We start from the raw sequence: 14,875 nt of genomic DNA, 5'->3' as shown, positions 1-14,875 counted from the left end.
CCCTTTGGTCCTGAGAACATTGGTATGTGCCACAGTTGGCATGTTGCCCCATGCCTTCTCGTCAGTCATGAGGTTGGACTGAGCATCTACTGTGGAAGGAGTTGGGTATTTGGAGCATGGACATCAACAGTGAGATGTTCACATTGCTCCTTCCAGTAGTGCCACCCAACAGCGTGAAGATCTCCTGTCCTCAACTCTCACCGCAGTGGCCCTCGGGTAGCCAGGCCATGGACAGCCCTGACCGCACTGAAGGATCCCCATCCACTGGTCCTCCTATGCTCCTCAGGTGGGTCATTTCCAATTGGATTTCAGTTCCAAGCACCCAGACTGTTCTCTTTTCTCTCAGGCGTTGTGTAATTTCAACCCTGGCACATGTTGCATTTGTGGTTAGTTAGTTACTGGATCTGAGGCGCAGATGTCAGAACCAAGATCCCATCATTGGAGCTAAGTATGTGCTCTCAGTGGAGTCTACAGTGGCCACTCTGCAGCTGCTGTTGGGTTGGTTATCATGTTGTCCTTCAGTCACTTCATCCATCCGACTTTCATGCTTATTAATGTAAAAAATAGAAAACAATGAAACTCCACCGGTGAATAATAGTCCAGGGAATCATGAATGGAGAAAGGAGGTTCAGTTAAAGACAGTGATCAATTGATTTTTTGCACTGAAGTGAATGAAGGGATCAGGGTCAGTGCAAGGACATGCAGCAAAAGGATCTCAACCCCAAACATTACTGATTCCTTTTCTCAAAATGCTACCTGTCCCACTGAGTTACCCCAGCTTTTTGTGTCTATCTTCGAGGTAAAGAATCAGTATGATCTGACTGAGTGGTGGAGCAGGTGTGGATGGCCAATGTCTACTGTTTATCTTCCATGCTGATGGTTTGATTCCTTAACGTCCCTAGCCCCACCACTGTCCAGGCGTGAAGTGGCCAAGACCATGCAGCTTGTGGTGCTGGAGAAATGCAGATGCCCCGTGTCTGACTACGCCAGGCAGTTGTTCAACTCATTGTGGACCTCTGATGGCGAACCACCCTCACCCTCCAGCGGCTGGCGGTTGCTGGAGCCTCCTGGAATCCACACCTCACCCTCAATCTCCAGGAGATGTTTGTGTCTGTCAGCCTTATATTCTTTGGTTTTATTTTGCCAGCACAGCAGGATTGCAAACTTTGGCAAAGGGTCGGGCCGAGGTGGATGGGCCGCGCCGCTGAGAACAAGGGTGGGGCGGTAAAAACAGAGGGGGACCCAGCATCGGGGGGGGGGGGGGGGGGGGGGGAGAACCAAGAAAAAAGGGGGGGCGGCGTTGGGAGGGGGGGTGGTGAGAACAAAGGGGGAGCTGGGGTGGGGGTGAGGTTGAAGAAGGGATGAGTGGTTTTTGTAACTTTGTTGGCGCCCTTGTGGTGACCCTTTTGTGTATTTTGCGTGCAAAAACAAAGTATTTAATTGCACCTTCGTACAAAGTATCATCATCACCCGGCACTCAGTCTAATTTCAGAATAATGCCCTGTTGTTATTGTACCCTCCCACCAACCAAAAGATTCTCATGCTTTCTTCCCCCCCCCCCCCCCCTCCTGCGGTGTGAAGGGGAATGCAAGTCCAGTCAGAGCAGTCAGGTGCCAGAGAGGCAGGTACATCACCATTTACTGGGCAGCTGCAAACCTTGCCGGCACAAAGCACACAGCAAACAGAAGTACAGGAATATTTTGGTAAAAGCACTGCAAGGCATTGTATAGAGTTCACCGGTCCCATCCCAAAGGTCACACTGGTGGGGGGGGCACCCACACTGTGTACACCTTTGCCCCTCCAACTCTCACCTTTTTTACAACCACTCAGTGGAATATCAGCACAATCGGTCGGCTCTCCCAGAAAGGAGTACGTTAGTTGAATCTCACAGAGATGTTCCATGTGTGGTCACTTCCACAGCTCCTCATGGGAAGCATTGGGAACCAATTTAAAAAAAATCATCCAATTACTGGTTAGATAACCAAAGGTAATCCAAACCAATCCGCCTGTAATCCTGCAAGTGTGAAGATGCGTAGTCCAGCAAGTCTATAAACGGTGGTGATTAAATGCCGTGAATCTGCTCCCGATCTCCCCCACCATCAGCTCACTTCTGCATCACTCCAGTCTGCTCACAGCTGCATCACCCCACACGTCTGCACTCGTCTGCATCACTCCACACCTGCTCACGCCTGTCACTCCACACACCTGTATCACTCCACTTCTGCATCACTCCACACCTGTCACTCCACTCACCTGTGTCACCCCACAAGCATGTGTCACTGCACACGTCCGCATCACCCCACACGCCTCCGTCACTCTGGCTTCCCCTTTCCACAGGGTCACTTTGGCCACAGACATGGGTTAAAAATGTAACTTGCTTCAGAATTCAAATCTTTCTAAACAGTGAGGAATCGTGGGGTATTGTGTTCGGGAGCCAGCTCTCCCCAGCCTGAGTGGTCACTGCGAGCGCTGGTACTGACGGGTCAGGGTACAGAGAGCCTGCTCCCCCTCGGGAAACAGCAGCAGGGCTGCTCCTGGATCCCCATCAGTCCACACAACGGCCGAGGATGCATATGAGGAGCAAGATCCGGAGCAGGTGCAGGCCTGTCCTGCCACAGCCCACACACACCTCACCTTCACCTGATGGTCTCCACACCCCCACCCACCCCTGTGCCAATCCCCCCATAACTGGTCAGCTCCCCCTCCACACAGTGCAGAGCTGGTGGCATCCCCAGGCAGCAGGTCGTCTGTCCGTGTCCACATGTGTTCATAGCCCATGTGCCACGCGTGTGTGTCAATGATCAGTAACTTGCATCCAGCTTGAGGTTAAGGGGCAGGAAGGAGGTTGGGCAGTGGTCAGTCGATGGGCTCCTCTCTGAGGGCATCTCCGGCCTTTTGCAATATCACTCCACGCTGTGGGATTCAGCCCACATCCTGGACAACTGGGCGTTGGCGATCCAACCCTATCGTGCTCTGCGGACTGGGCTGGGATCTGGCAGCTTCACCAATACACTGTCACCCCTCTGCTCGACAAGAAGAGGCCCTTCACACCTTGACCTTGTCCACATCGACCTCTGACACCTGCACGTCCTCTGCCTGCACTGTGAGTGTTGTCGGCTGCCCACACACATGTTGGTGGTCCTTCCAGTCCTGCAAAAGGAGCATTCAGTCAACCAGCAGAAGCATGAGGATCTCACAGCTTAGCCATGTTCTGAGTGGGAGCACTAAGGCCACTCTCTGGTTCCATGCCAGCCCACTGGCAGAATGAGAGCTCAGGTACGTGGCCCCTTGCTTCCTCTGCCCGCTCTACCACAAGGAGGTATTTCACCATCATCCCACCAAATCTCTTCCTGCAGCCTAGAACAGGTGGTGAATCTGCAGGATTCTTTGCCACAGATGGCTGTGGAGGCCATGGATATTTTTAAGGCGGAGATTGACAGATCCTTGATTGGTACCGGTGTCTGGGGTAATGGGGAGCAGGCAGGAGAATGGGGTTGAGAAGGAAAGATAGATCAGCCGTGATTGAACGGCAGAGTAGACTTGAAGGGCCGAATGGCCTAATTCTGTTATTACATGAACTTAAGGAAGTCATTAAGATGGAAAAGGTGCAGAAGAGATTCACCAGGATGTTACTTGGGCTTGTGTTAAAGCAAGAGGTTGGATAGGCTGAGACATTTTGTCGTTGGACTGTGGGAGGCTAAGGCCTGACCTTATTGAGGTGTACAAGATCATGAGGGGCATGGATAAAGTGAATGCTGTCTTTTTTTTCCCCCCAGGGAGGAGGAATCTAAAACTAGAGAGCATTGGCTTAAGATGAGAGAGGAGAGATTTAAGAGGGACCTCAGCGGCAACTTTCTTCACTCAGAGGGTGGTCCGCATCTGGAATTATTTTCAGTGGAAGCTATAGAAGTGGGTGCAATTACAACTTTGAAAAGTTAATTGGACATATATGAATGGGCAGGGTTGAGAGCGATATGGGGCAAATGGACCAGCCAAGTATGCCAACTTGGTTGACATAGACAAGTTGGACCAAAGGGTCTGTTTCTATCTACTTATAGATCTATCATTTGCTGCCTGTGCCATACAGCAACTATAAGAATCACCCAAACAAGTAAAAACTGAAGCAGGTCGATGTGACAATGAAAACTAACGCAATAAAGACTGTGTGGTGGGGTCATCGACCACAGCTGCACAGATTGAATGCAAGAGCAAATCTGTTGCTGCCATACAACTTGGAATGTACCAAGGAACTGTGTGAAGGAGACTGACAACTCTGGAGGAAAATTATTAACAAGCATAAAAAATAGGAGTAATAGTGGTAGCCTTCAATACTCTAATATTCATCGAGACACAATCAGTGTGATAGGCATAGAGCACAGCAATGCTAAATTGCTATTCGGATCTTTTTGTCAGTATGTAGCAAGTCTAATAATGTACATTTAGAGTCACAGAATGGTACAGCAAGGAAACAGACCGTTCGGCCCACCTTGTCCATGCCAACCAGGTTGACACACTGGGCTCGCCCCACTTGCCTAGATTTGGCCCAGATCCCTCTATCCTATCCATCCACCTGTCCATAATGGACTGGCAAGTGTTGTCACAAGATCAGGGATGTTACAGCAGGAAGTCGTTCAGCTCATTGTCTATATCTATTGCCTGAAGCTCGGTCTAACCAGGCCCATTCCCTGCCATATAAAGTGCCCACTCTTTGACAGCCCAAGGTTCTGGAGAAAGTCCGGCCTTCCTCTCACCTTCCGCTGGCAGAATGTTGAGCAGTAATGAACCTTGTGACATCCCGTACATTCATTCATCGCTTCCCGGCCACAGTTCACACAGGTTTGCTGTAAATAATCCACAGGGACACAGACAAGTTACAGACAGTCCTGGGTCAGATACTCTGTTTGGACAAATCACTGAATAATGAGGATATTTTTGGTTCCAAGGATATAAATGGAATTTGATGTACAGTCTGGAAGATGCAAAACCTGGAAAACAATGCAGCCTCCTCGGGATGGTCCACTCAGGATGGTTACACACCGGGGCAGCGACCGACTCCCACTATTGATATGTTGACAGTCAAGTAGTGAAAGGCTTGGATAGAGAAGATGTTTGCACTAGTGGGAGAGTCTAGGACCAGACGGCATAGCCTCAGAATAAAAGGACATACCTTTAGGAAGGAGATGAGGAGAAATTTCTTTCTCCAGAGGGTGGTGAATCTGTGAAATTCATTGCCACAGAAGGCTGTGGAGACTAGATCGTTGGGGTATTTTTTTTGGCGGAGTTTGAGAAACTTGATTAGTGTGGGTGTCAAGGGTTATGGGGAGAAGGCGGGTGAATGGGGTTGAGAGGAAAGAAATAGATCAGCCATGATTAAATGGCGGAGTCGACTCGAGGGGACTACTGGCCTACTTCTGTTCCTATGACTTATGGACACCCTTCAAGGTTACAACCATTGGCCACAACTCAAGCACTGCGCCAATCATTTCCAATCTTCCTCAGAAAATTGAGAAGATGTAAAGTCACCGACTACACTCTCTCTCGTGTCTACAGGTGTATAGTACAGAGAATACTGATCCTTTGCACAAGATTGATTACAGGTGTACAGTGCAGAGAGCATGCTGATCCTCTGCAGAATATTGATTACAGGAGTACAGTGCAGAGAATACTGATCCTCTGTAGAATATTGATTACAGCTGTACAGTGCAGAGAATACTGATATTCTGAGGAATATTGATCCATGGGCAATAGGTTTGCATTATTATGGTCTGGTTACCCAGTATTACTAATTATTAATTTATTGTATTAGTGAATATTGTATATTTATTTGAGTGTTATTAGATTAACGGGCCTGTAAAGCTGCAGCAAGCTTATTCTGTTTCATGACAATTAAACACTCTCTACTCTGGTGAAGAGCAGCCTCTCTCGTCTGTGCAGCGTACAACCACCTACATCCCCAGAGAGTATTTTATTGTTTATCTCATCGCAACTGTAACTCACACATTTCAACAGAGGTTAGTTGTGAACATTTGGGAACTGATAGGGTATGAGAAGCTTGGTAACAGCATTAGTCTGCACGTCACCTCATCTATTGTATCCACTGCTCCAGATGTCAACTTCTCTACATCGGTGAGATCAAGCGCAGGCTCGCCGATCGTTTCGCTGAACACCTCCACTCAATCCGTCTTAACCAACCTGATCTCCCAGTGGCTCAGCACTTCAACTCCCCCTCCCATTTCCAATCTGACCTTTCTGTCCTGGGCCTCCTCCATTGTCAGAGTGGAGGAACAACACCTCATATTTCATATTGGGCAGTTTACACCCCAGCAGTTTGAATATTGACTTCTCCCATTTCAGGTAGTCCCTGCTTCCCCTCTCTATCCTCTCCCCCTTCCCAACTCTCCTACTAGTCTGCCTGTCTCCGTCTACATCCTACCTTTGTTTCCGCCCCCTCCCCGACATCAGTCTGAAGAAGGGTCTCGACCCGAAACGTCACCCATTCCTTCTCTCCTGAGATGCTGCCTGACCCGCTGAGTTACTCCAGCATTTTGTGTCTACCTTCAATTTAAACCAGCATCTACAGTTTTTTTTCCCTTAGTCTTTGCATTCTTCCTGATAAGCCCTGACATAAAACCTAACCATGAGTGGGCAATAGTCATGAGCTGGATTACATTTCGTTATTCATTTATTTCACATTTCATAGTAATATAGCTGAGGAGGGATAAAAAAATAATCAATTTAATATAGCTGAGGGGGGAATATAAAAAGCTTCTCTGGGGGAGAGATGCTGGGGGAGGGTGGGGGGAGATTCCTGGGAGATTCTGTCACTTTCCTCACTCACCTTGATGTCCAGGGGGAGACATCCTGGGACCAACACTCGGGGGGAGAGACGGCCGGAGGTGGGGGGGGTGGGGAAGAGATGACGGGGGAGAGAATACATGGGGGAGACGCATAGGGGGAGGGATGGCCACGTCTGTCACTCTCCTCCCACTCACCTTGATGATGATCTCGGTTTTCCCATCCACCTCATCTGCGGAGTGGAACGGCAGTTGGTTCTGGTACAGGGTCTACACAAACACACAAGCACACTGCATCAATGAGGTGCTGGTACAGGGTCTATACAAACACACAAGCACACTGCATCAATGAGGTGCTGGTACAGGGTCTACACACAAGCACAATGCATCAATGAGGTGCTGGTACAGGGTCTACACAAACACACTACATCAATGAGGTGCTGGTACAGGGTCTACACAAACACTGCATCAATGAGGTGCTGGTACAGGGTCTACACAAACACACAAACACCCTCCCCGCTCTATTGCCCTGAGGATCATTCCTTAAGCTCATAAAATATCAATTCCCACTGGCAGCTTGAAGGCTTCACTTGGTAAATCGAATTTCACTGTATCTTAATTGGTGCATGTGACAATAAACTGACCTTTGAACCTTTGGACCTTTGTTTTATCACAAGCTCAGCATTTTCCTGTCAATATTTATCTGTCGTCACCCAGCCAGGGAGCAAAGCAGGTCAGCAGCGTGCCTGTGGGTGGTGCCTCAGCTTGGGTGGGGGTGGAGATGGGGTGGGGTGGAGATGGGGTGGGGTGGGGTTGAGGAAGGGGGCGGGAGTGGGAGTGTGGGTGGGAGTGGATCCAGTTGAGATGCAGTTTGGGTTGTAGAGAACACAGTATAGAAACAGGCCCTTCGGTCCACAATGTCCATGCCGAACATGATGCCAAGTTAAATTGATCTCATCTGCAAAAAGCCTCTTAATTGCCATTAATTATCTCTGGTTTACACTTTAGATTTTAGAGATACAGCGCAGAAACAGGCCCTTCCGGCCTCGCGCCATCCAGCGATCACCCCGTACACCAGCACTATCCTACAAAATAGGGACAATTTATAATTTTACAGAAGCTAATTAACCTACAAACCTGCATGTCGTTGAAGGAAACTGGAACACCCGGAGAAAGCCAATGCTGTCACAGTGAGAACGTGCAAACTCCTCACAGACTGTACCCGAGGTCAGGATGGAACCCGGGTCTCTGGCGCTGTGAGGCAGCAGCTCTACCGCTGTGCCATCGTGCCGCCCCGGTTGGAGGCTGTGGTCCAGGCCTCCCAGGTTCACCACAGATGACACTCCACTGCTGTGAACACAGGAGGGGTGTGCTGCTGAGAACAGCATAGGTCCCGCCCCGTCCCCTCCAGTCCCGTCCCGCCCCTTCCCACCCCGCCCCACCCCGGCCACTCACCCCCTTCCTCTCGGTGTCAGCCTGCAGCTTGGCCTGGGCGATGGCTCCATCCTTGGAGGCGAGGCTGGCTTGCTTCACCTGCTCGATCAGGGTCTTCAGCTGCTGCGTTGTGGCCAGCAAGGAGTTGACCATCTCCTCCAGGTAGAGCCAGTTCCGTTGCTCTGCCACCTCCAGCCCGGTCAGCGCACTGGGCGAGATGACCTTGGTGGGAGTCGGTGGAGTCGGTATTGCAAGGGCCGGTAGTGAGGCTAGCACTGCACAAAGTAAAGCAGAGTGATGGCTCCAGAAACACACATCACAGATGGTGGCTCCATTGATGTCCAGGGGAGTACAACACATCCTCCCTGAGACCCACACATACTACTTGTGATCCAGCTCACGGATTCATACAGTCAGTGTTGGCACTGGCTGCAACCCATCCATACATTGCCTTGTACGCCTGGTACAGACTACACCCATTGATAGTCAGTGGTCACACACCTGTTACTGGCTACACCCCCCCCATTGCACCCCCCCACCACGCCCACCCCCACACAACCGCCGCCCTACCATGCCCACCCCCCCCCACTGTCCATCTCCCCACAACCCCTCCCACCATGCCCACCCCCCCACAACCCCCCCCACCACTATGTTCACCCCCCCACAACCCGTCCCACCATGCCCACCCCCTCACAAAGTCCACCCCCCACAACCCCCCTCCCCACAGCCCCCTCGTGCCAACCCCCACAACCACCCTCCCCCCCACCATGCCCACGCACACACAACCCCCTCTGCCACACCTGCACCATGCCCCTCCCCCCCCGTACCCGTCGCTCCACACTCACCCTGCGTTCCCTCCTCAAACTCGCTGATGCTCTTGGAGGTATGAGTGTCGGGACTGGCGGCGGGTCCCAGCGAGGTGGGGGAGGAGGAGTGAGGAGGGGACCGCGAGGGACCGGGGGCACTGCCCTCCACCTGAGCCTGGGGACGGCCTGTGGACACAAGGAAGAGGGTCAGCAAGACTCTGAGGGTGGGCACACAGCTACACAAGGGTAGTGGGGTACACACAACAGCATAGGCAGGCTGGGGTGTAACAGGAACAAACCCCCAGCCATGCACTGCACGTGGAATAACAGCCGTGTAGGTACCTGCGTGTGTGTGACCGAGGAGGTCCGTGTCACCGTGAACACACATGAACATGTATGTGTGACAGCAGAGGTCCTTGTCACGGGGCACAGGTATGAACACACGCGTTTGACAGCCTAGGTCCGTGTGACGGGGCACACGCAGGAACACACGTGGGGCTGTACTCACCCTGACTGCCGTCATCCCCGCACACGTCGGGCACGGTCAGTGCCGCGCGGCCGCCCTGCCGCTCACCTTCCTGCCCCTGCAGCGGATACGGAGCTTTGTTTGCTGTGTCCCACCACCAGTCACGACACGGCTGTGTCTGGTGAATGCCGTCCTCTGCAGGAAACAGCAGCAGCAACAGTGCATCAGAATGGGGGATATGTGGGGTCAGACATACACAAGGCTGCACAACAGAAAACAGAACCACCAGCAGCCCCACCCCCTCCCCTCTCACCCACCAGCAGCCCCAACCTCACCTACCGTCCCCTGTCCCCTCTCCCCCACCAGCATCCCCAACTTCACCCCTCCCACCCACCCTCCCCTCCCCCCCCACACCCTACCCTCTCACCCACCAGTAGCCCCAACTCCACCCCTCTCATCCACCCTCCCCTCCTGCCCTTTTCCCCACTAGCAGCCCCACCCCCTCGCCAGCCCACCCTACCCTTGCCTCCACCACCAGCAGCCCCACTCCCTTCCACTCCCTTCCCCTCCCCCCCACCCTCCCTGCCCCTCCCCTCCACCCTCCCCTGCCCTCTCCCCCACCAGCAGCCCCACTCCACCTCCCACCCTCCCCCTCACTCCTCCCCTCTCTTCTACCCTCTCCCTCACCCTCCCTGCCCCAAGAACCCTCCCCTCACACCCCTCTCCCTCCCCACTCACCCACCCACTCAGTTCATTCTCTCCCCTCTCCCACGCCACGCAACCCTGTCACAGGGGAGCCAGCCAGATATTTCTCCCCTACACCCCTCTCAGCCGATGATGGACAGGTTTGCCGTTCCTGAAGCAGGAAGGTGCGGCTAGAAAATCCGGCGCCTTGGCATCACTGGAGAGTGAACCTGTCTACGGCTCGGAGCGCAGGCTGTACACTGAAACTGGAGTAGAGCGCACAACGGTAACCAAACACGGAGCCCAAAGCAGTGGGATGGACGAAGGAAGCACATCTCTGCTGCTGTTAGTCAGGGCCCTGAGCAGGCACCCCCTGTTAATGAGGACCAGCACTGGACAAAGCAGGCTCTGCAGACATGGGTCTATTGCACACACCATGTCCCCCTGCACACACCATGGGTCCCTGGTTCATCCCAGACCATCACAGGGAGCCTGTCACTGAAGCATAAAGTCCCCCCTTTACATTAACGGGTGAAAGCCAAACAGTCCACAAGCAGAGCCAGCAAATTACTGGACGATTCAGCACACCAGCACCACCTGACAAACAACACAAGCAACTTGTGCCAGAGTCCCCTTATAATAAAACATTACACCAAGGATATTATTGCTGAATTGTTTCTCATATCACATGGAGTTTTGTTGCTATCTTTGTAACACGTTGTTGAAAGTGTAATTTCCAAAATACACTGTTCTCACACGATTGGCGAGGCTTTAGGCGGTGATGTGTGAGATCTTACACAAATAGCTGGAGTGTGACACGGTCATCGATACTATTGCAGTCTGTGCCTCCAGGGACAGATTCTGTACAATTTGTGTAACACTGATATTTTCAATCTAAACCTGTGACTATGTGTGACTGCCGACATTATTGACTTCAGTTCCAACCAGCAAGGTCAAAGATTAAGGTGTTGCTGGCAAAGGTAGATTATATGTCTGTCACATCCCATTCATTCCAACGGCAAGTGAGGGATGTGACAGGGGTACAATTAACCTGTCAAGTTGCTGGAACATATTTAGATGTTTAACTGTGTACAATAATGGTGGTTTACTGTTGTTGGTCCTCACTCCTCCCACACGCTGGGGACACGACATAGACACATGGCACAGCTCACCTTTCCATGGGAGTGTGCCCACACTGACCCCCTGACCCCCACACTGACACACACTCTGATCCCCACAACTGACCCCCCCAATCCCCACTGACCCCAGACCTCACACTGGCCCCCTGACCCCACTCTGACTCCCACACTGACCCCCAGACCCCACATTGACCCTCCCTCTGACCCTCAGACCCACACTGACCCCCACTCTGACCCTCTGACCCTCAGACCCACACTCTGACCCACTGATGCCTAGACCCCACACTGACCCCACTCTGATCCCCACACTGACCACAAGACCCCACACTGACCCCCAATCTGACCCACTGACCCTAACCCACTGACCCCAACCCACTGATCCCCACCCTGACCCACTGATCCACACTCTCAGCCCACCCTTCCGCACACAGATCCATTACAGTACAGAAGGCTGCTCCAGGGGGATCATGCAGCTGCCCTGGGAAGTTGGGCTTATGCCAGAGCGCGGTGGTTAGTGTTCAGCACTGACTCGTCTGGGCTGTCTTTAAACCACACCGGTGTGGAGTGAGCAATGTGACATACCTGTGGTACTGGTGAAGACATCTCCCTGTGCTGCACCATCTGCAATAATGGCCGTGGCATCTGTTGTGGCCGATCGCTCGAAGGCCAGAGTCCCGGATGGAGTGATCTGTCCAGCTGGGGTCATTGTAACTGGAAATAACACAGGTGTCCATTATTATGTACAGAGAGCTCTGTGTGCACCATTACAATTCAACACTTTAACACCCAGTGACTGAGGAGATTCAGTTTCTTGTAAGGTTCTCAATTCAAAATCTAGCATAAAATCTGCCCAACCTAGTCAGAGAGTGATACAGTGTGGAAACAGGCCCTTTGGCCCAACTTGCCCACACCGGTCAACAATGTCCCAGCTACACTAGTCCCACCTGCCTGCATTTGGCCCATATCCCTCTAAACCTGTCCTATCCTCTGGTTTCAGCGATTCTCCTCCCCCTCTCCCCTGTGAGGAGGGGGTAACTGGGTCGACATGTTGACCGGTTTCTCTCCCCACAGATGTTGCTTGACTGGCTGAGTGTAATGATGCAGGGGCTGACACACAGTCAGGACGACAGCAGCAAAGTGTTTGCTGAGGGCGTGTTTGCCCATGGAGATTTGAGAAATGGGGATATTCCAGACTTGAAATCAAAGATGAGAATTTGAACTCAAACTGGTGACTGACGGGGAATGAATAGGGTTCAGTGAGCAGAGGCGTGGCTGGGATGGAGAGACAGCCAAGGAGTGGTTCAACTGCATTTCACCAGCCCTAACACTGAGGGGGGTGTAGGGAGAGAGGGTGCTGGATTAATCATAAAGCCCTAACATTGATGAGGGTGTACAATGGGGAGGGGATGGTGCATCATTCATCCAATACAGAGGAAGGGGTGCAGGATCAATGATAAAGCCCCAGCATTGAGGAGGGCGTTCAATGGGAAGGGGGCTGCATCAACCATAACCCACTTGCTGACGTATTCAGTGTTATGATGGACAGGGACCACTACACGCCACCTCAGTCGGTACCTCAGGGCCCGTTGGTAACGACAACCCCCTGATCACGGGGGGTGGGGCTGCCAGGCCTCAGAGATATCGCCACGTATCTGGGTGGGGTCCATCCTTACTGTTCTATAGTGAACGTCTGGTTCTCGGGTCAGTCGGCCCCAGCCCACACTCACACCTCACCACCAGAGAGACACGCAGACATACGGAGACGTACATGCTGTTGCTGTGGCCGCAGGCAGCAATTGGATGTTCTTGGGAGATTCCTTCTTAACCGGAGTCGTGCTTTGTTCGTTTTCCTTTTTGCGTCTTTTGTAGGGGACAAAAAGCCTGACCGGGCCGGTCTGTGAGTGAGGAACAAGGGTTATATATCACCAACCCATACTGTTCCAGCCCAGCCCAGCCCTGCACCCGCCCTGCCTTCCCGAGTCTGACTGGGCCACTCTGTGAGTGAGGAACAAGGGTTATACACACCACTCTACACTCTCCTCCCCACACTCTCCCAGCCCCCAACCCACCTCCCCACACTCTCCCAACCCAGCACAGCCCAGCCCAGCCGGTCTGTGAGCGATGAACAACGGTTATACCCCACCTCCCCACACTCTCCCAGCCCGGCCCAGCCGTACCGAGCTGTGCCGACTCACACCTGCCCTCCCCAGCACACCCGTCCAGCAACACCGACCCTGCGTTGTGCAACCCAGTGACCCACAGTGAGCTGCCCCCACCCCCACCCTCTACAGTTCAGACCCCACTCTGACAGCGCGCGGGCTGGGGGCTTAGCTGAGCTGGGTCAGGCTGGGCCGGGCTGAGTTGGATCAGGCTGGGCTGGGCTGAGCTGGGCCGGGCTGAGCCAGTCTAGGCCTGGATCAGTTGGGCTTGGCTGAGCTGGGCCGGGCTGGGTCAGGTTGGGCTGGGTCAGGCTGGACTGCGCTGGTCGGGCTGGGCCTGGCTGGGCTGGGCTGGGCTGAGCTGGGTCAGACTGGGCTGAGCTAGGCAGGGCTGAACTAGGCTGGGTCAGGTTGGGTTGAGCTGGATCAGGCTGGGCTGGGCCATGCTGGGCTGGGCTGAGTCAGGCTGGGGTGGGCTGGGTCAGGCTACACTGGGCCGGGCTGGGCTGGGACGGCTGGGCTGGGTCAGGCTGTGCTGAGTTGGATCGAGCTGGACTGGGTCAGGCCGGGCTGGTCTGGGTCAGGCTGGGCTGGGCTGCGTCGGCTGGGCTGCGCTGGGCTGGGTCAGGCTGTGCTGAGCTGGATCGAGCTGGACTGGGTCAGGCCGGGCTGGGCCAGGTCAGGCTGGGCTGAGCTAGGCTTAGACCATTTTCATTGTCCGCTTCCACCTTTACACGCAATGTTCCATAACGTGGATGGAATGTAACAAGCATGATAATAGACAATAGACAATAGGTGCAGGAGTAGGCCATTCGGCCCTTCGAGCCAGCCCTGCCATTCAATGTGATCATGGCTGATCGTTCTCAATCAGTACCCCGTTCCTGCCTTCTCCCCATACCCCCCGACTCCGCTATCCTTAAGAGCTCTATCTCTGAATCAGGGAACACTACCTCTATTCCACGGGCTGAGTTAGTTATAACAATTGTGTTTATCTTTGGTATAAACCAGCATCTGCAGTTCCTTTTATTACATTAGTTACAACGTGGTATTGATCGGGGAATGAGCCCTGCATTAACCAGGCTCAGACTGCAGGTTTCGCTGTGGCAGGGGAAAGGGTTACATTGGAAACAGTCAACCAGAAACAAACTGGGGAAGGACATTCCGTTTCCATGTAACCTCCTGGCCACAATCAAACACTACCGTCCCTGAAGAACAAGGACAAGCATCCTTGCAGAGACCATTCCAGAGTTACTTTGGAAACTGACACGCGATCGCTTCTATCGATACCTGGGCAACCAATTATAGGGCGGAATCCTCCAGTAATTTACTCTATTCAACATGGTAACATGCAGCCTCTGGTTTGTTTAACTTGTGGTAACCCAATACACTTAAA

At 52.9% G+C, this 14,875-nt stretch overlaps 1 protein-coding gene across 1 annotated transcript in view; it reads right to left on the bottom strand.

Annotated features, from left to right (window-relative positions):
- Nucleotides 1-2,701: 2,701 nt before the first annotated feature.
- Nucleotides 2,702-14,875, bottom strand: part of LOC144602385 (deformed epidermal autoregulatory factor 1 homolog) — a 31,718-nt gene continuing 19,544 nt past the window's right edge. The window contains exons 7-14 of the mRNA XM_078415454.1: nucleotides 13,092-13,218; nucleotides 11,906-12,034; nucleotides 9,543-9,695; nucleotides 9,074-9,220; nucleotides 8,250-8,503; nucleotides 6,993-7,064; nucleotides 4,752-4,841; nucleotides 2,702-3,150 (exon numbers count right to left, since the gene is read on the bottom strand). Coding sequence (XP_078271580.1) covers nucleotides 3,046-3,150; nucleotides 4,752-4,841; nucleotides 6,993-7,064; nucleotides 8,250-8,503; nucleotides 9,074-9,220; nucleotides 9,543-9,695; nucleotides 11,906-12,034; nucleotides 13,092-13,218 — 1,077 coding nt within the window. The 3' untranslated portion in view covers nucleotides 2,702-3,045. The remainder of the gene's footprint in view (nucleotides 3,151-4,751; nucleotides 4,842-6,992; nucleotides 7,065-8,249; nucleotides 8,504-9,073; nucleotides 9,221-9,542; nucleotides 9,696-11,905; nucleotides 12,035-13,091; nucleotides 13,219-14,875) is intronic.

This window comes from Rhinoraja longicauda, chromosome 18, assembly GCF_053455715.1.
Source record: "Rhinoraja longicauda isolate Sanriku21f chromosome 18, sRhiLon1.1, whole genome shotgun sequence".
NCBI lineage: Eukaryota > Metazoa > Chordata > Chondrichthyes > Rajiformes > Arhynchobatidae > Rhinoraja > Rhinoraja longicauda.
The sequence above is the reverse complement of the archived record's forward strand: the minus strand, read 5'-3'. Positions and strand labels throughout refer to the sequence as shown.